The sequence below is a fragment of the Mercenaria mercenaria genome, chromosome 6 (genome assembly GCF_021730395.1).
Source record: "Mercenaria mercenaria strain notata chromosome 6, MADL_Memer_1, whole genome shotgun sequence".
NCBI classification, from domain to species: domain Eukaryota; kingdom Metazoa; phylum Mollusca; class Bivalvia; order Venerida; family Veneridae; genus Mercenaria; species Mercenaria mercenaria.
This window is the reverse complement of record NC_069366.1, coordinates 72,992,533-73,006,990: the sequence shown is the minus strand read 5'-3', so window position 1 is coordinate 73,006,990 and position 14,458 is coordinate 72,992,533. Positions and strand designations below refer to the sequence as shown.

The following is a 14,458-nucleotide window of genomic DNA, read 5'->3' as shown; positions in this document are numbered from 1 at the left end:
CAACCTGAACATCCGTATAGGCTGATCTTAGTCTGCACTGTTCACTATTCAGCCAGTAAATATTCAATGAACACCTTTTTAAATGATTAATAGCATTGCCCAAATTGAATGGTGGAACAGTTAAAGGTAAAGCTAAAGGTTATACTCTAAGCACAAATATAAAGATTACAGAATAATAAGAGAAAACCGGTTTCTCTACTTTGAAGTGCTATACTAGTAGTAAAGAGAACAGAATTGGCATGTATCAATGATTTTTATCGTATTGTGAAGTTATTAGGGTTGCTTTTGTGCTTCTATGGAAACTGAACTCTAAGACAGGATTTACTCTTCAGTAAAACACATTAGAGAAATATGTGACTATGTATTGCCAACTTCTTTTGGTCCTTACAGGGAATTCATCTTGAAACTTTAAAACAAGAACAAATGTATCAAATTACTGTTCTTATATTAAAGTTGCCCAGATCTTCTGTTTAGAAATTCATTTTAAGGATTTCAAAGATATCTCAGCGTCTGCAGTTAAGTTCACTCTAAAATCGTATATGATTATAAACAAAATTATTAACATTGCAGTCGGTGATTGGACAATTTCTCAAGATGGCGGCACCACGTGGGAGGACGTTACGAGCATAGAGACAGAATCGTCTGAGGAGATAACTCACACCTTGACACATCTTGATCCAAACGCTTTATTGCGATTTATACCTTCAGAAAAGTATAAATATACAATTTGTTCATTATAAACAATCACTTTAATCAATTTTCAGTAACAGTAGTTTTGTTATATCAAATGTAATCATTTTAAATTTACTGCATTTGTAATAGTGCTTTGTTATGGTAACTAAACAAACCTGATATTTTGTTATTTGTAAGATAGAAGATCAAATTATCTATTATAGTAGGGAGAAAAAGGTGTTGTAGACATGCAGTCGGTCGTACAACCTACGGGCTTTGGTTTAAATCCCGCTGCCACATCATCTCACAAAACACCAGTCTTGAGTTTTCTAGGAACCAGACAGTGTTTTCTAAATAACCATAATGTTTAGGCAATATAAAGTTTTATAAACTAATTACACGATTATTTTTTCTGATAACAGTGACAAAATGAGAACTTGGACAAAACAGGAGGCTCCCATGGTTGCATTTTTGATTTGGGATCTTTCCAATAGAAATGATATAACGACATCCCAGTCAGGTCTTCTTACAGATCTCATGACATTTAAAAGATGTTATAGTCTAGAAAGCGGGGTAAGCATTTTAGTTATATTCTTGAAAATGGGATACCAGTTCATGTTATTAGCTTGAAAGTGTTGAAAAAATATGTGACGATTTTAAAATAGGGATACGTGTCTCTGCTACTTTCTAAACAATATGGTGCTGTAATTAGCTAATAGTATGCTATTAAGTTAAAATGAAGTACATAACAACCGTAGAATGCCTAACTCAGATACAGAGAATGCTTAAAACGAAGAAATGCCGTTTGGCATTAAGGATCCACTATCTTAAAACATAACGCGGGTCCTTCTAAAATAGTAAGTCTTAGACACCTCTGAAGCTATTCTTTAATGTACATTAGACTTCCTAATAGTTTTATAAAAGGTATTTTGTACTAAATTTTAGTTTCATCCGTATTTCACAAAATATTATGAACCAAGTTTGAAATTATTTGTCCAGTTGTCAATGTATAACTTATATATAAAATCTGTTTGAATTAGCTTTTAGGCATTGAGCGTAAAAATAAAATGAAAGATAAAACATATTTCTTCATTTTCAGATGAGCCAATATTGCAATGCAGATACCAACACTGCGTACACTAGAAATTTGGTTGTTTTACAACTTCCACGTGAGGGTTGCGATGGGGTACCAGACTCTGGAAAAGTCCAGCTTCGTTGTGGTTGTGGTGATGACAGTACATGCTTGGATTGTAACAATATTGCTCATGGAGGTATTACTTTTTAAAACAGTCCGTGCAATGATTGTAACAAAGCGCCCATTGGAGATGGTACTGTTTAGAACAGTTCATGAATTGACTGTAAAACAAAAACGCCAATTGGAAATGGTACTGTTTAGAACAGTTCATGCTTTGATTATAACAAAACGCCCATTGCAAGTAGTACTGTTTAGAACAGTTCATGTTTTGATTATAACAAAAAGCCAATTGCAGGTAGTACTGTTAAGAACAGTTCATGTTTGGATTGTAACAAAACATCCATTGCAGGTAGTACTATTTGGAAAAGTTCATGTTTGGATTGTAACAAAAACCCATTGGAGATCGTACTGTTTTGAACAGTTCATGACTTGATTGTAAAAAAACGCCCATTGCAGGTAGTATTGTTTAGAACAGTTCATGCTTTGATTATAACAAAACGCCCATTGCAGGTAGTACTGTTTAGAACAGTTCATGCTTTGATTATAACAAAAAGCCCATTGCAGGTAGTACTGTTTAGAACAGTACATGCTTTGATTATAACAAAAAGCCCATTGCAGGCAGTACTGTTAAGAACAGTTCATGTTTGGATTGTAACAAAACATCCATTGCAGGTAGTACTGTTTAGAACAAATCATGTTTGGATTGTACAAAATGCCCATTGGAGATAATACTCTTTAGAACAGTTTATAAAAGGACTTTAACGGTACGCGTAAAAGAAGTCTCATTAGATCTGTTTATACTGGAATAGTAACGAATCGCCCAATTGGGGTATTACTCACAAGGACAGTTTATGGTTTGACGATACACCCAGTGGAGATAGTATTCTTCAGAACAGTTCATGCTTGGTCTGTAACGATACGCCCAGTGGAGGTAGTACACTTTAGAACAGTTCATGCTTGGTCTGTAACGATACACCCAGTGGAGGGGTCTGTAACGATACACCCAGTGGAGGTAGTTCACTTTAGAACAGTATGCTTGGTCTGTAACGATACGCCCAGTGGAGGTAGTACTCTTTAGAACAGTTCATGCTTGGTCTGTAACGATACACCCAGTGGAGGTAGTACACTTTAGAACAGTTCATGCTTGGTCTGTAACGATACGCCCAGTGGAGGTTGTACTCTTTAGAACAGTTCATGCTTGGTCTGTAACGATACACCCAGTGGAGGTAGTACACTCTAGAACAGTTCATGCTTGGTCTGTAACGATACGCCCAGTGGAGGTTGTACTCTTTAGAACAGTGCGTGCTTGGTCTGTAACTATACATCCAGTGGAGATAGTACTCTAGAACATTCTTGATCTGTAGCAATACGCCCAGCAGATGGAGTACTCTTTGGAACTGTCCATGCTTTGTCTGTCACGATACGCCCAGTGGAGGTAGTGCACTTTAGAACAGTTCACAATTGGTCTGTAACGATACGCCCAGTGGGGGGAGTACTCTTTAGAACAGTTCATGCTTGGTCTGTCACGATACGCTCAGTGGAGGTAGTACTCTAGAACAGTTCATACTTGTTCTGTCACGATACGTCCAGTGGAGGTAGTACTCTTTTGAACAGTTCATGCTTGGACTGTAACGATACGCCTAGTGGAGGTAGTACTATTTAGAACAATTCATGCTTGGACTGTAACGATACGGCTAGTGGGGTTAGTACTCTTTAGATTAGTTCATGCTTGGATTTCGAAGACAAGCAAATGGAGGTTTTACATTTTAGAACAGTTCATATTTGTACTGTAACGAAAGGCTAGTATGGGTAGTCCCTAAGACAGTTAATGGTAAGATTGTTAACATACCCTCCGGGGAGGAAGTTCTGTCTTGAACAGCTCATGCTTGTACTGTAACGATACGTCCAGTACATTTTAGAACATTCCGTACTAAAATTTTATTGTAATGATACATCAAGTGTAGGTACTCTCCAAAACAGTTCATACTAGGATTATAAACATACGCTCAGTGCACCTAGAACAATTCATGTTTGTACTGTAACGATACGTACAGTAGAGGTTTCACTCTTTAGAACAGTTCGTGCGAGAATTGTACTGTAACAATACACCCAGTGGAGCCCGCCTGCTTAGCTGAATAAAGATATCGCCGACCTATGGATCGCTGGGTCGTGAGTTCGATCCCCGGACGGGGCTTACATTTTCAGTTACGATTTGATAAAAATCAGTGTATTTGAAATCATTCATCCTCCATTCTGATGCAGTTAGGGATATTGGCATTTTCTTGCTGAGAACAGGTTTATACTGGGACTGAATCCAGAAGCACTTGTATGTTTATATAACTAAAAAAACTCAACTAAAAACAAACAAGCAAAACAAAAAAAAAAACAACACCAAATGGAGGTAGTCTAGAACAGTTCGTGCTTCAAGTGTACTGAAATGGTACGCCCAGTAGAGGTAGTGATCTCAATCACAGTTTATGCTTAGATGGCAGTGAAACTCCCAAAGAAAGTAGCTCTCTAGAACATTCCATACTTAGACTATGGTCACGACACGCCCTATCGAGGTAGTACTCTCAAGAACAGTTAAAGCTTGTACTTTAATGATGCACATATTTGAGGTAGTTCTCTCCGGAACATTTTATGCAATGATTGTAAAGGTATGTCCAGATGAGACAGTACTCTCTAGAATAGTTTATGTTTGTAATGAAGCGTTAACGCACGGTAAAGATATTATATTTAAAACACTTCATGCTTGTACTGTATTGATATGTTGCTTGTACTGTAACGTTACATCAAGAGGAGGTATTGCTCTTTAAAACATTTCATGTTGGGATTAACAATACGCCCCATATAGGCAGTAATATCTAAAACAGTTCATGCTTGTGCTGTTACGATACGCCCAATGGAGGTAGTACTCATTAGAATGGTATATGTTAACGATACGCCCAAAGAAGGTATGTTTCGACGTTACAAATACACCTTACGGAGGCAGTGCCCGCAAAAGGTATTCATGCTTGGATGTTGAAAATACACCCAATGGAGATAGTGTTGTCTAGACCAGTTCATTTTTAGCTCGACTATTCGAAGAATAAGTAGAGCTATCCTACTCACCACGGCGTCGGCGTTGGCGTCACACCCTGGTTATGTTTTTCGTACCAGTCTACATTTTGACAAAGTCTTTTGAGATAAAGCTTTGAAACTTTCAACACTTGTTTACCATCACCATGTCCAGTTATAGGCAATAGTACATAACTCCGTCAAGCATTTAAACTGAATTATGGCCCCTTTTGACTTAGAAATATTGGTTAAGTTTTTCGTACCAGTTCATATTTTGACAAAGTCTTTTGAGATAAAGCTTTGAAACTTTCAACACTTGTTTACCATTACCATGTCCAGTTATAGGCAAGAGTACATAACTCCATCAAGCATTTTGACTAAATTATGGCCCCTTTTGAATTAGAAATCTTGGTTAAGTTTTTCGTACCAGTTCATATTTTGACAAAGTCCTTTGAGATAAAGCTTTGAAACTTTCAACACTTGTTTACCATCACCATGTCCAGTTGTATGCAAGAGTACATAACTCCATCAAGCATTTTGGTTGAATTATGGCCCCTTTTTGACTTAGAAAACTTGGTTAAGTTTTTCGTACCAGTCTCCATTTTGACAAAGTCTTTTGAGATAAAGCTATGAAACTTTCAACACTTGTTAACCATCACCATGTTCAGTTATAGGCAAGAGTACATAACTCCATCAAGCATTTTGGCTGAATTATTCCCCTTTTTGACTTAGAAATCTTGGTTAATTTTTTCGTACCAGTTTATGTTTTGTGTAAAGTGTTTGACATATGGCTTTGAAACTTTTATAACTTGTTCAGTATAATAAGGACTTCGGACACTTTCTATATGAATTTGCCTACTCCAAGAGTGAAAAATAAACCACTAAGAAATAAGTATTTAATTACATATACCATCAAAGTACATATTTGAGATTATTTCTTAAAGTCAAATTTTTCAATATTTGTTTCATAAAATGGTAATTTTTGCTCTAAATAGAATTACGTACCCTGTTATATACATATAAAAGCTATTTTGCTTTAAAGAACATTGTCCCCCCCCCCCCCCCCCCCCCCGTGCATCAAAACCATATTTGGCCAGCATATGTAGATATTAATTATACACATTTTCTGTGACTATTGTGTTGATGCAAGGGGTGGAGCAGTACTTTTAAACAAAAAATATAACTACAGCATGTTCCCAAATGTAAAGTAACCAATACTTTTTATATTCGTTTTTAATAATTTGATAGTCACGTATTTTTACATCTGTTTGTAACTAAAATACTATACAATGTTTGAATGGGCACATGTAGGCATGTTATACATGTATAGTAGTGAGAGAAGCAAATACTGTTAATTCATTATTATTCGTTGGGTTAAATTTTCATTGGCTTATCCTGGTTGTTTGTTGTAGTAGATTGGCAAATGGGTGCTGTAATATACTAGCAACACACCAGGTAATCTTCTGCATGCCCTCATCGCGACGCGCAAGCCACTAGCGATGAGGATGATATTTGTTTTCCATTTTGTTTTTATTATTTTTGTATTTTTTATATATATAATATATTTTTCATTTCTTTATTTCTTCATCTTCTTCTGTGCATTTATATTTATTTCTTTTAGACACATACTACATGTGACACGCATTCATTACTTCATGTTCTTCCTTCAGTGAAAACTGAATTGAAGATTGTTCTTTGCGGCGGACTAGGCCTAAACACAACAAAAAAGGGGCAGTATGTGCACAGCAGTTAATCTGATCCTGACTATAGTCTATCCAATAGAAATAACGCTTGGCATTGATATGCCTGTGATGCATAGGTCAAGAACAGTAGCTTCTTGGCAGGTCATATCAGTGACGGTTTCACATTCAATGTGATGCCACGAAAGTGATGTGTCAAGTCGCTTTCCATGCAGATGGCATATACAAATACGGCTAGACGCGAAAACGAACTAAACGGTCCAGCCGAGTTTCAGATGAAATTTTTATGCAGCGACCTGCTGCTACTTTGGCCCTACAAATGACACATTTTGAATATGTTTTGTTCACAACTTCAGCCCTGAATAGACAACATTATCTATAGATGGGCTGTTGTCAGACTTATCCCGATTTAACATTTTCCGATCCAGCTTCCTTAGGCAAGCCTCAGAAAGAACTGTCATTTCGGATACATTTTTCTTACATGTTTAAGCAAAATGAGCCGTGCTATGAGAAAACCAGCATAGTGACTTTGCGACCAGCATGGATCCAGACCAGCCTGAGCATCTGCGCAGTCTGGTCAGGATCCATGTTATTCGCTTTCAAAGCCTACTGGAATAAGACAAACCGTTAGTGAACAGCATGGATCCTGACTACCATGTTATTACAGAATGTTTGTTTTGTAATCTGTGTTTATCAATTAAAAGATATGTTCTGTTCTGTTCTGTTCTGACTAGACTGCGCAGATGCGCAGGCTGGTCAGGATCCACGCTGGTCGCAATTGCACTATGTTGGTTTTCTCATGGCGCGGCTCAAATATTATGTGTGCCACTGGTACTTACCCCAAGCAAGAACCCACCATACGGCCTTGATAAGATTACTGCCTTTTCTTAGTATTGATGTTATACAGCACACAAATATCTGCCATCACTTATAACTGAGCTATACAGACATGTACATGTACTTTAATAACTACCTGAACCACTGTAATAAAACTGACCGGTCACTTAGACATGTATACCTATTCAGACATGTAATGCGTCAATGACTTTACATTACGAACAGTGTATAGACAAATCAAGTACAGGTTGTATGCAAGAATATCGTTCTCTTTTTCATTTATTTATAGGATTTTAATCTTAAAATGTTATTTTTTCCTTAAAAAAAAAGAGATTTTGTCACTTTTTTCGAGTGGAATTCAAATATTTAAAATTTCCGTAAAGTGATGACATTATATTTTTACGGAAATTAAACATTTTATTTTTTCAAAAAAATATACCCTGGCCCAGATAAAATAACAAAAACATCTTGATAGTAACATATACAAATCAGTTTCTGCTGTAATAAATTAACTAATACATTGGTTTATCATTGAGCCGAAACGATTTGGGTACTGTTTAAATGCTTAAGGAGAAATTTGCATTTAAAATGTAGGCTAGAAGCATATGATAGTGTCCGAAGTCCTTTCTATCCATAGGCAAGAGTACATAACTCTGTCATCTTTTTTGGTTGAATTATGGCCCTTTTTGAACTTGGGAATTGGTTCTGTTTTCGTATATATCCATATTTTGTCAAGACTATTTGAGGTGTGGATTTTAAACTTTAAACACTTGTTTATCATCATGATTTCCATCTGCAGGCAAGAGTACATAACTCTGACAACTATTTTGACTGAATTATGGCCGTTTTTTGGACTTTGAAATTCATTCAGTTTTCTTACAAGTCAGCGTTTTGTCAAAACTATTTGAACTGTGGCTTTGAAACTTTTAACACTAGTTTATCAACATAATTTTCATCTGTAGGCAAGAGTACATAACTCTGTCAGCTATTTTGACAGAATTTATGGCCCTTTTTGGACTTAGAAATTAGTTAAATTTTTCATGCAAGTCTATATTTTGCCTAACATATAACATAAGGTATTTGCCATCATGGTCACACATTGCCATTTAGTGCAAGACTAATTGAAATCCACAAATACTGGAACATATTTTTTTGTTTAATCCATTTTTCTCTTTTGTCTGAAAATCTATGGAAATATTTTAACCCCATTCTTCAATCTCTTCTTCGAATAGTCGAGCGCGCTGTCATCCGACAGCTCTTGTTTTTAAAGTAATGAAACGTCTATTGGAGGTCAGTTCATGACAGGATTGGACTGTATCAGTACGCCCAATAAAGGTTTTACTCTCTCTAGAACAGTTCATGTTTGGACTGTAAATGTACACAAAATGGAGGTAGTACTCTTTAAAATAATTTATGCTACGATTATACCGTAACGATACGTCCACATGAGGTAGTAATCTCTAGAACATTCCCTGCTTCTACTGTTACGAAATGCCCAGTGGAGGTAGTATTCTTTAGAACAGTTCATGCTAAGATTTTACTTAATCAATACGCCCGATGGAAGTAGTGCTCTCTCTAGCAAAGTTCATGTTTGGTCTGTAAAGATACGCCCAACATAGGTAGTATACCCACAGTATAGGTAGTATTCTTAAGAACAACTCATGATAAGATTGTACTGTATTGATACGCCTGAAGGAGGAAGTACTCTCTGGAGTAGTTCATACTTACACTGTAACGGTATTCCCAAAGGAGGTAGTACATTCTAGAACACTTAATGCGCGGACAGTTATAAACCCAGTGACGGTAGTACAATTCTTGCTTGTAATGTACCTAACAATTCTTCCAATGTAGGAAGTACTCTCAAGAACATTTCATGCTTGGACGTTTGGAGGCTGTTCCTTTTGGGAGAATTCATGCTTGGAAGGTAACGATACACCCAATTTAGGTAGATAATTCTAGGTCACAGACCACCAGATAAAAAAAAAACTTACTGGGAATAAGGAAAGTAGGCTAATGTTTGTACGTTCTGGTTGGTCAGTCATTTAAACAAACTCAGGAAGTGATCATTTTGTTCCAAATTGATTTTTTCTACTGCTTTTATCATATCTATTACACATGTAATAGGACAGAATTCTTTCCACTTTTATTTGTTATTAATTTTCTGTCATTTTCAGTATGGAAGTCGCCATTTTGGAAACCCTACCTAATGTTAAGATAATATGCCTTTTGTCATTGGTCAGAATTTAACTATATTCTATTTTCATTGGTTTACATATTTGATTGGTATAAGAACTTGTTTATTCCTTAGATTAACCAATCAATTGTTTTTGTTCTACCACTGACCGTATATATACCGAGACACAATAGTGTATCGGTCGGTTAAATACTGCACCTCTAGGGTCAGTATAACAAGGCTTAGCCTTGACATTTAAACTTGGACTTAGTCCACTGCTCATAAACGAATATCGTTGACCATTAAATTCGGCCATAACATCATATTTTCAATTAAATTAATATAAATATAATTCTTTAAGTAAATTTAGGACTTACAATATAATTATCATTCATTTAATAGCTAGTTTCTATATTAGTATAATTGAATATATACTAAATAAAATATATTAGTCACTATATTTTAGTTCGTCTTATAACAGCGTCCAACATCCAGTGTCCCACTGTCTACAAGTGTGTTCATGATTATCCGTCCGTCTGTCCGTGTAACGCCATTGTGATCACTTGCTGTCTGTCAGTCCGAGGTTATGCTAAGAACCTGGGGCCACTATTACATTGGTGCGGTGACCAGGATTCGAACCTGGGTTGTCGCAGTGTGTATATAATGTATATAATTAGTCTATGATATCAATTGTCCGATTAGCTCAGTTGGTAGAGCATCTGACTTGCAAGCAGAAGGTCGCAGGTTCGAGTCCTGTATCGGGCTGCACATTTTCCCGCTCCTATTACATTGGTGCCGTGAGTGTGGTGACTAGCCTTGGAATTCTAGAGCTAGGGTGAAGCAATGGCTGGGTTTGTCAAAAGAACCTGAGTTTGTCTTTGAAAAAAAAGGAGGGAGGAATGTAGCAGTGTGTATATAATGTATATAATTAGTATATGATATCAATTGTCCGATTAGCTCAGTTGGTAGAGCATCTGACTTGCAAGCAGAAGGTCGCAGGTTCGAGTCCTGTATCGGGCTGCACATTTTCCCGCTCCTATTACACACATTTTGACAAGATTTGCTGCATTATATTTGTACTGAAACAACTGAATTTACGATGTAAACAGGGGATCATTTCATTCACACGAAAATAACCTTAATGGAGTATCACTATACATATGTTTTTCGTGGGATACGATAGTTCTTGAAAAAAATGTGATAAGGTATACATTATTCGATTTATCGAAGGTCATACATGCCTCAATGTTATAATGGTAGTCTATTTGAAAACAACTGGTAGTCTCTAACCTGGTGTATAGCAAGCTCATATGTAGTACTGACTTCTGATTGTATCTTTAAAATGGAATATTTTCTATAGTCGTCGACAGAATCAAAATTTCCTAGGCACACGAACCTAACAAAAATGTATCTGTATAAGTTTCTATATAATAATTACAAATATAATGAGTGTATCGTTTGTCCACTCTCTGTAAAAATTATATATATATTCTGTTCAATAGATGCAAAGCGTGATGCGTGTAATGTGTGTGGAGGCACTAACGAAGAATTCGACTGTAACGTGAATGAATGTAAAGATTTAAAACCACATTATTGTGAACAGTAAGTTATCCTGAACTGTACTCTTAGTTTCATATTTATCTTCTATTTCCTGTAAAGCGTTGCTGATTTTTTTAAATATATTTATTGCACGAGACTAATTCAGAATTACGTGGAGTTTAATGGTAGCGCAAAAGCTAATTATGTGATAATGATTAAGTTTCATGTTTAAACCAACTGTATAACTCTATAGGTATATACAGTTTCAGTTTTGTACTCCAGATTTTTAAATCACAAAAAGATAAATTTGAGTAATTCTGGACAAGGTCATGAAGAGGTTGCAATGTTTTCTGCCCACTTCTGCATTTAATTCAACAATAACAATCACTAGTAATATTTTGTAGCATAAAACATGTAAACACGAATGAATGATTTATCATACACAAACTAATGAAATATCGAGAAATATTGATGAAATAAAATGCATATTTTCATCGTATTTATTGTTCACTGCAGTGAAACGTGTTTTCTACATTTTCACTGCTTTTCCAGAACTTTTTTACTATTTTTGGGCAGTGATTCCAGGATCATTTGAAGAACAACTAAGTTTAGTTTACACAAATTTGTTTTAGATTTTGATGAAGCTTAAAACTTATTTGGACCATTTTCGAGTCCGATTTCTGGAAAGCCAGTACTGGTGTCATATGAGAAGTCATGGTCATGACCCCCGCGTTGAGTGGCCGACACCTTAACCACTTGACTACCGCTTCCTTGAAGAACAACTTGCATATGAATTATGAAATGAACTATTTCTCTGTCTTGCAAAATTTAAATTGATTGCTATCCACCTACTGTACATTTTACCCGGTATGTATACGAGTTTACGACTTTTACAACTCGTTCAAATGTGTCAACCGTGTTGTTGTACTAATACAATTGACTGGCCCGGTTTATAGGTTGGTCATGGCCACGATATGTATGGTATTTTGCCATCGAAATATTTCTATAAAATGCTTCTTCCTCTTCCATTTGGATCCGCCCATTTTTACAAACACGTTTGTTTATTTTATCGACTGTTAACGTTAACGGTTTCACCGCTTTCAGAAAATAAACATTCCAAAATATGTCGAAACGGTTGTAAACAACCACTTCCATGTTTTATATCTTTGTTGATGCTGATGGCAAACAAAAAATCAATAAACATGCACTTTAAGTTTTTTCTTTCAAACTTGAAAATAATTGAAAACTTGTCATGAAAGGCATAGATTATCTTGCTTGTGCCAGTCCTGGTATCTTAACTGACAAATGTCACTGTTCCTCCAATCTAAATGAAGCTTTCTTAAAAAAGTCACATTAAATAAAATATATATAAAGGTCATAAAAGTTCGCTATACTATGTTTTTTTCTTCATTTTGTAGGAAAGAAAAGAACCGTGAAACAGTAAATCTTATATGTGATGAAGGAGAGAAACTACGATGGGATCTACGGAAAACGTAAGAAAATCAGATACGTTCATAAGACAATCGGAAAATATTCTCCGTATCCGGTTTCGGTATTCTCCGTTTTTACGGAAGGTCATGTGCGCGTTAAGCTAAAATTTTGAATTTTTCAAGTGTATCTGTGACCACACGCAAATTGTTGAGCATCGTTTTCGGTCTGCTGTTGTAATTCTGTCTCGTATTTTTTTTCAAAACATTTTGTATGACGATAATATATGTATAAATTGGATTTAGTAATTTTACTCATGTTTATTGCACCTATAGTTTGAATCAATTAGTGAATAGTGTGATTGTTATCAAAATATATGGAATATTAATAATTGTCATAAAAACTGTATTGTATATTCCATTCTTAGAATGTTTTCTCTTTCATACCTTCTATTCAAGCAAGCCTTCCTGCAAATATTTCTAATTATTGTCATGTAATAAATGTATATCTCTACAGTCATTTTTGAAAGTTGCTACTTTACAAAATGTTTTACAGCTGTGAGGATGTATGCATTCCCATTGGAGAAAATGTTACAGACCGATGTGGAGTTCCATGCGGCAAAAATGAATGCATTGACTGTGGCGGTGAGATCGGAAAAAACGAGATTAACACTTGTGGATATTGCCGACCGATTGCCACCTCCTCCAGTGATGTATGTGAAAGTAAAACTATCGGAATAAGAAACATTCAGCCGCCTCTATCAAATGCAAGGACAGATATGAACGTTACAGTTAGTGTTGTAGGACTGGCCCAGAGCGGAGCGGAGATAGAAGAGTGTCAACTTGAACCGAAGAATCCAGAAGTAATAGTGCGTCATCTATACTACTCAATTTTTCAAATAATTAAATATTTTTATAATTTTATGTGTTTTTATCCTTTTATGTGCTGCATAAAACAAACACTATGTAAAACATTTGGTTTATTACAGGGAATTCAGGCTCCTTCTGTTGTACTCGCGTACTTTAATCCTGGAAATGATGCAGCAGCGCCCACGATTGTGTTGACAATACAAGCGTCTGAGGAAGATTCTCCCCCTACCGGGGAGTTTGCTGTACGTTGCAAAATTAACGGGAATTCAGTTTCCACGGCAGACGATACCCAGGCGGATGGTCACAAGTTCTTGTTGCGTTACGATAACCCGAAACTTCTGTCAGTGACCCCTGCGACTAGCCGGATAACTGATTTAACCGATGTAAGTCTTTGGATACCGTAAAAAAATAATTTTGTAGGCATAAAGTTAGTGTTTGCAAATAAGGTAGTCTTATGGAGATGTAAATTAGTAGATTTCAACTTCAAATGAAAAAGATTGTGTTAATCTGTTTAATCATCATGTATAACAGTGTTCAAAAGCCGGCGATGATTTGTTGGAAAGTTCGGGAGTGGGATGGAGGTTGGGGTGATGCACCTTTTATTACCTATCATGAACAGACTCTGTTAATCATAGTCTACTATAACTTTGCTTGGTTGTATTCTGTGCTTCTTAGTGATTTTTTTTATATTTTATAGTCCTTGTAACTGTGTTTGCATTTCCTAGATCTCAATAACTGGAAGCGGCTTTCTTGATACTGGCGTTATCATGTGTTTGGTGCCGTGCTCTGATATTTCTGACATTGAGAACTTGTGTGACTTCAAAGAAGTTGAAGGAAAACGCATCAGTGACACTGAAGTTACTTGCCCAGCAAACCGGCAAATTGTTAGGAAAAGAGGACACACCATCAGTATCTTTGTTATTCTAGAACCAATGAGTGACATTGATCTTACTAGGTATTTACTTACTGGTAAAGTAACATTGACCTA

The 14,458-nt window shown here is 36.0% G+C and overlaps 1 protein-coding gene and 2 non-coding genes across 3 annotated transcripts in view; all 3 read left to right on the top strand.

Moving 5' to 3' along the window:
• The window catches only part of LOC123548613 (uncharacterized), a 119,040-nt gene that overhangs the window by 58,535 nt on the left and 46,047 nt on the right, over window positions 1-14,458 (top strand). The window contains exons 42-49 of the mRNA XM_053546894.1: window positions 571-712; window positions 1,095-1,245; window positions 1,772-1,943; window positions 11,137-11,236; window positions 12,592-12,666; window positions 13,157-13,463; window positions 13,590-13,853; window positions 14,196-14,425. Of these exons, the coding sequence (XP_053402869.1) occupies window positions 571-712; window positions 1,095-1,245; window positions 1,772-1,943; window positions 11,137-11,236; window positions 12,592-12,666; window positions 13,157-13,463; window positions 13,590-13,853; window positions 14,196-14,425 (1,441 nt within the window). The remainder of the gene's footprint in view (window positions 1-570; window positions 713-1,094; window positions 1,246-1,771; window positions 1,944-11,136; window positions 11,237-12,591; window positions 12,667-13,156; window positions 13,464-13,589; window positions 13,854-14,195; window positions 14,426-14,458) is intronic.
• Trnaa-ugc (transfer RNA alanine (anticodon UGC)) lies at window positions 10,327-10,399 on the top strand. Its single transcript has one exon. It is a non-coding gene; the product is annotated as a tRNA-Ala (tRNA).
• Trnaa-ugc (transfer RNA alanine (anticodon UGC)) lies at window positions 10,582-10,654 on the top strand. The gene has a single exon. It is a non-coding gene; the product is annotated as a tRNA-Ala (tRNA).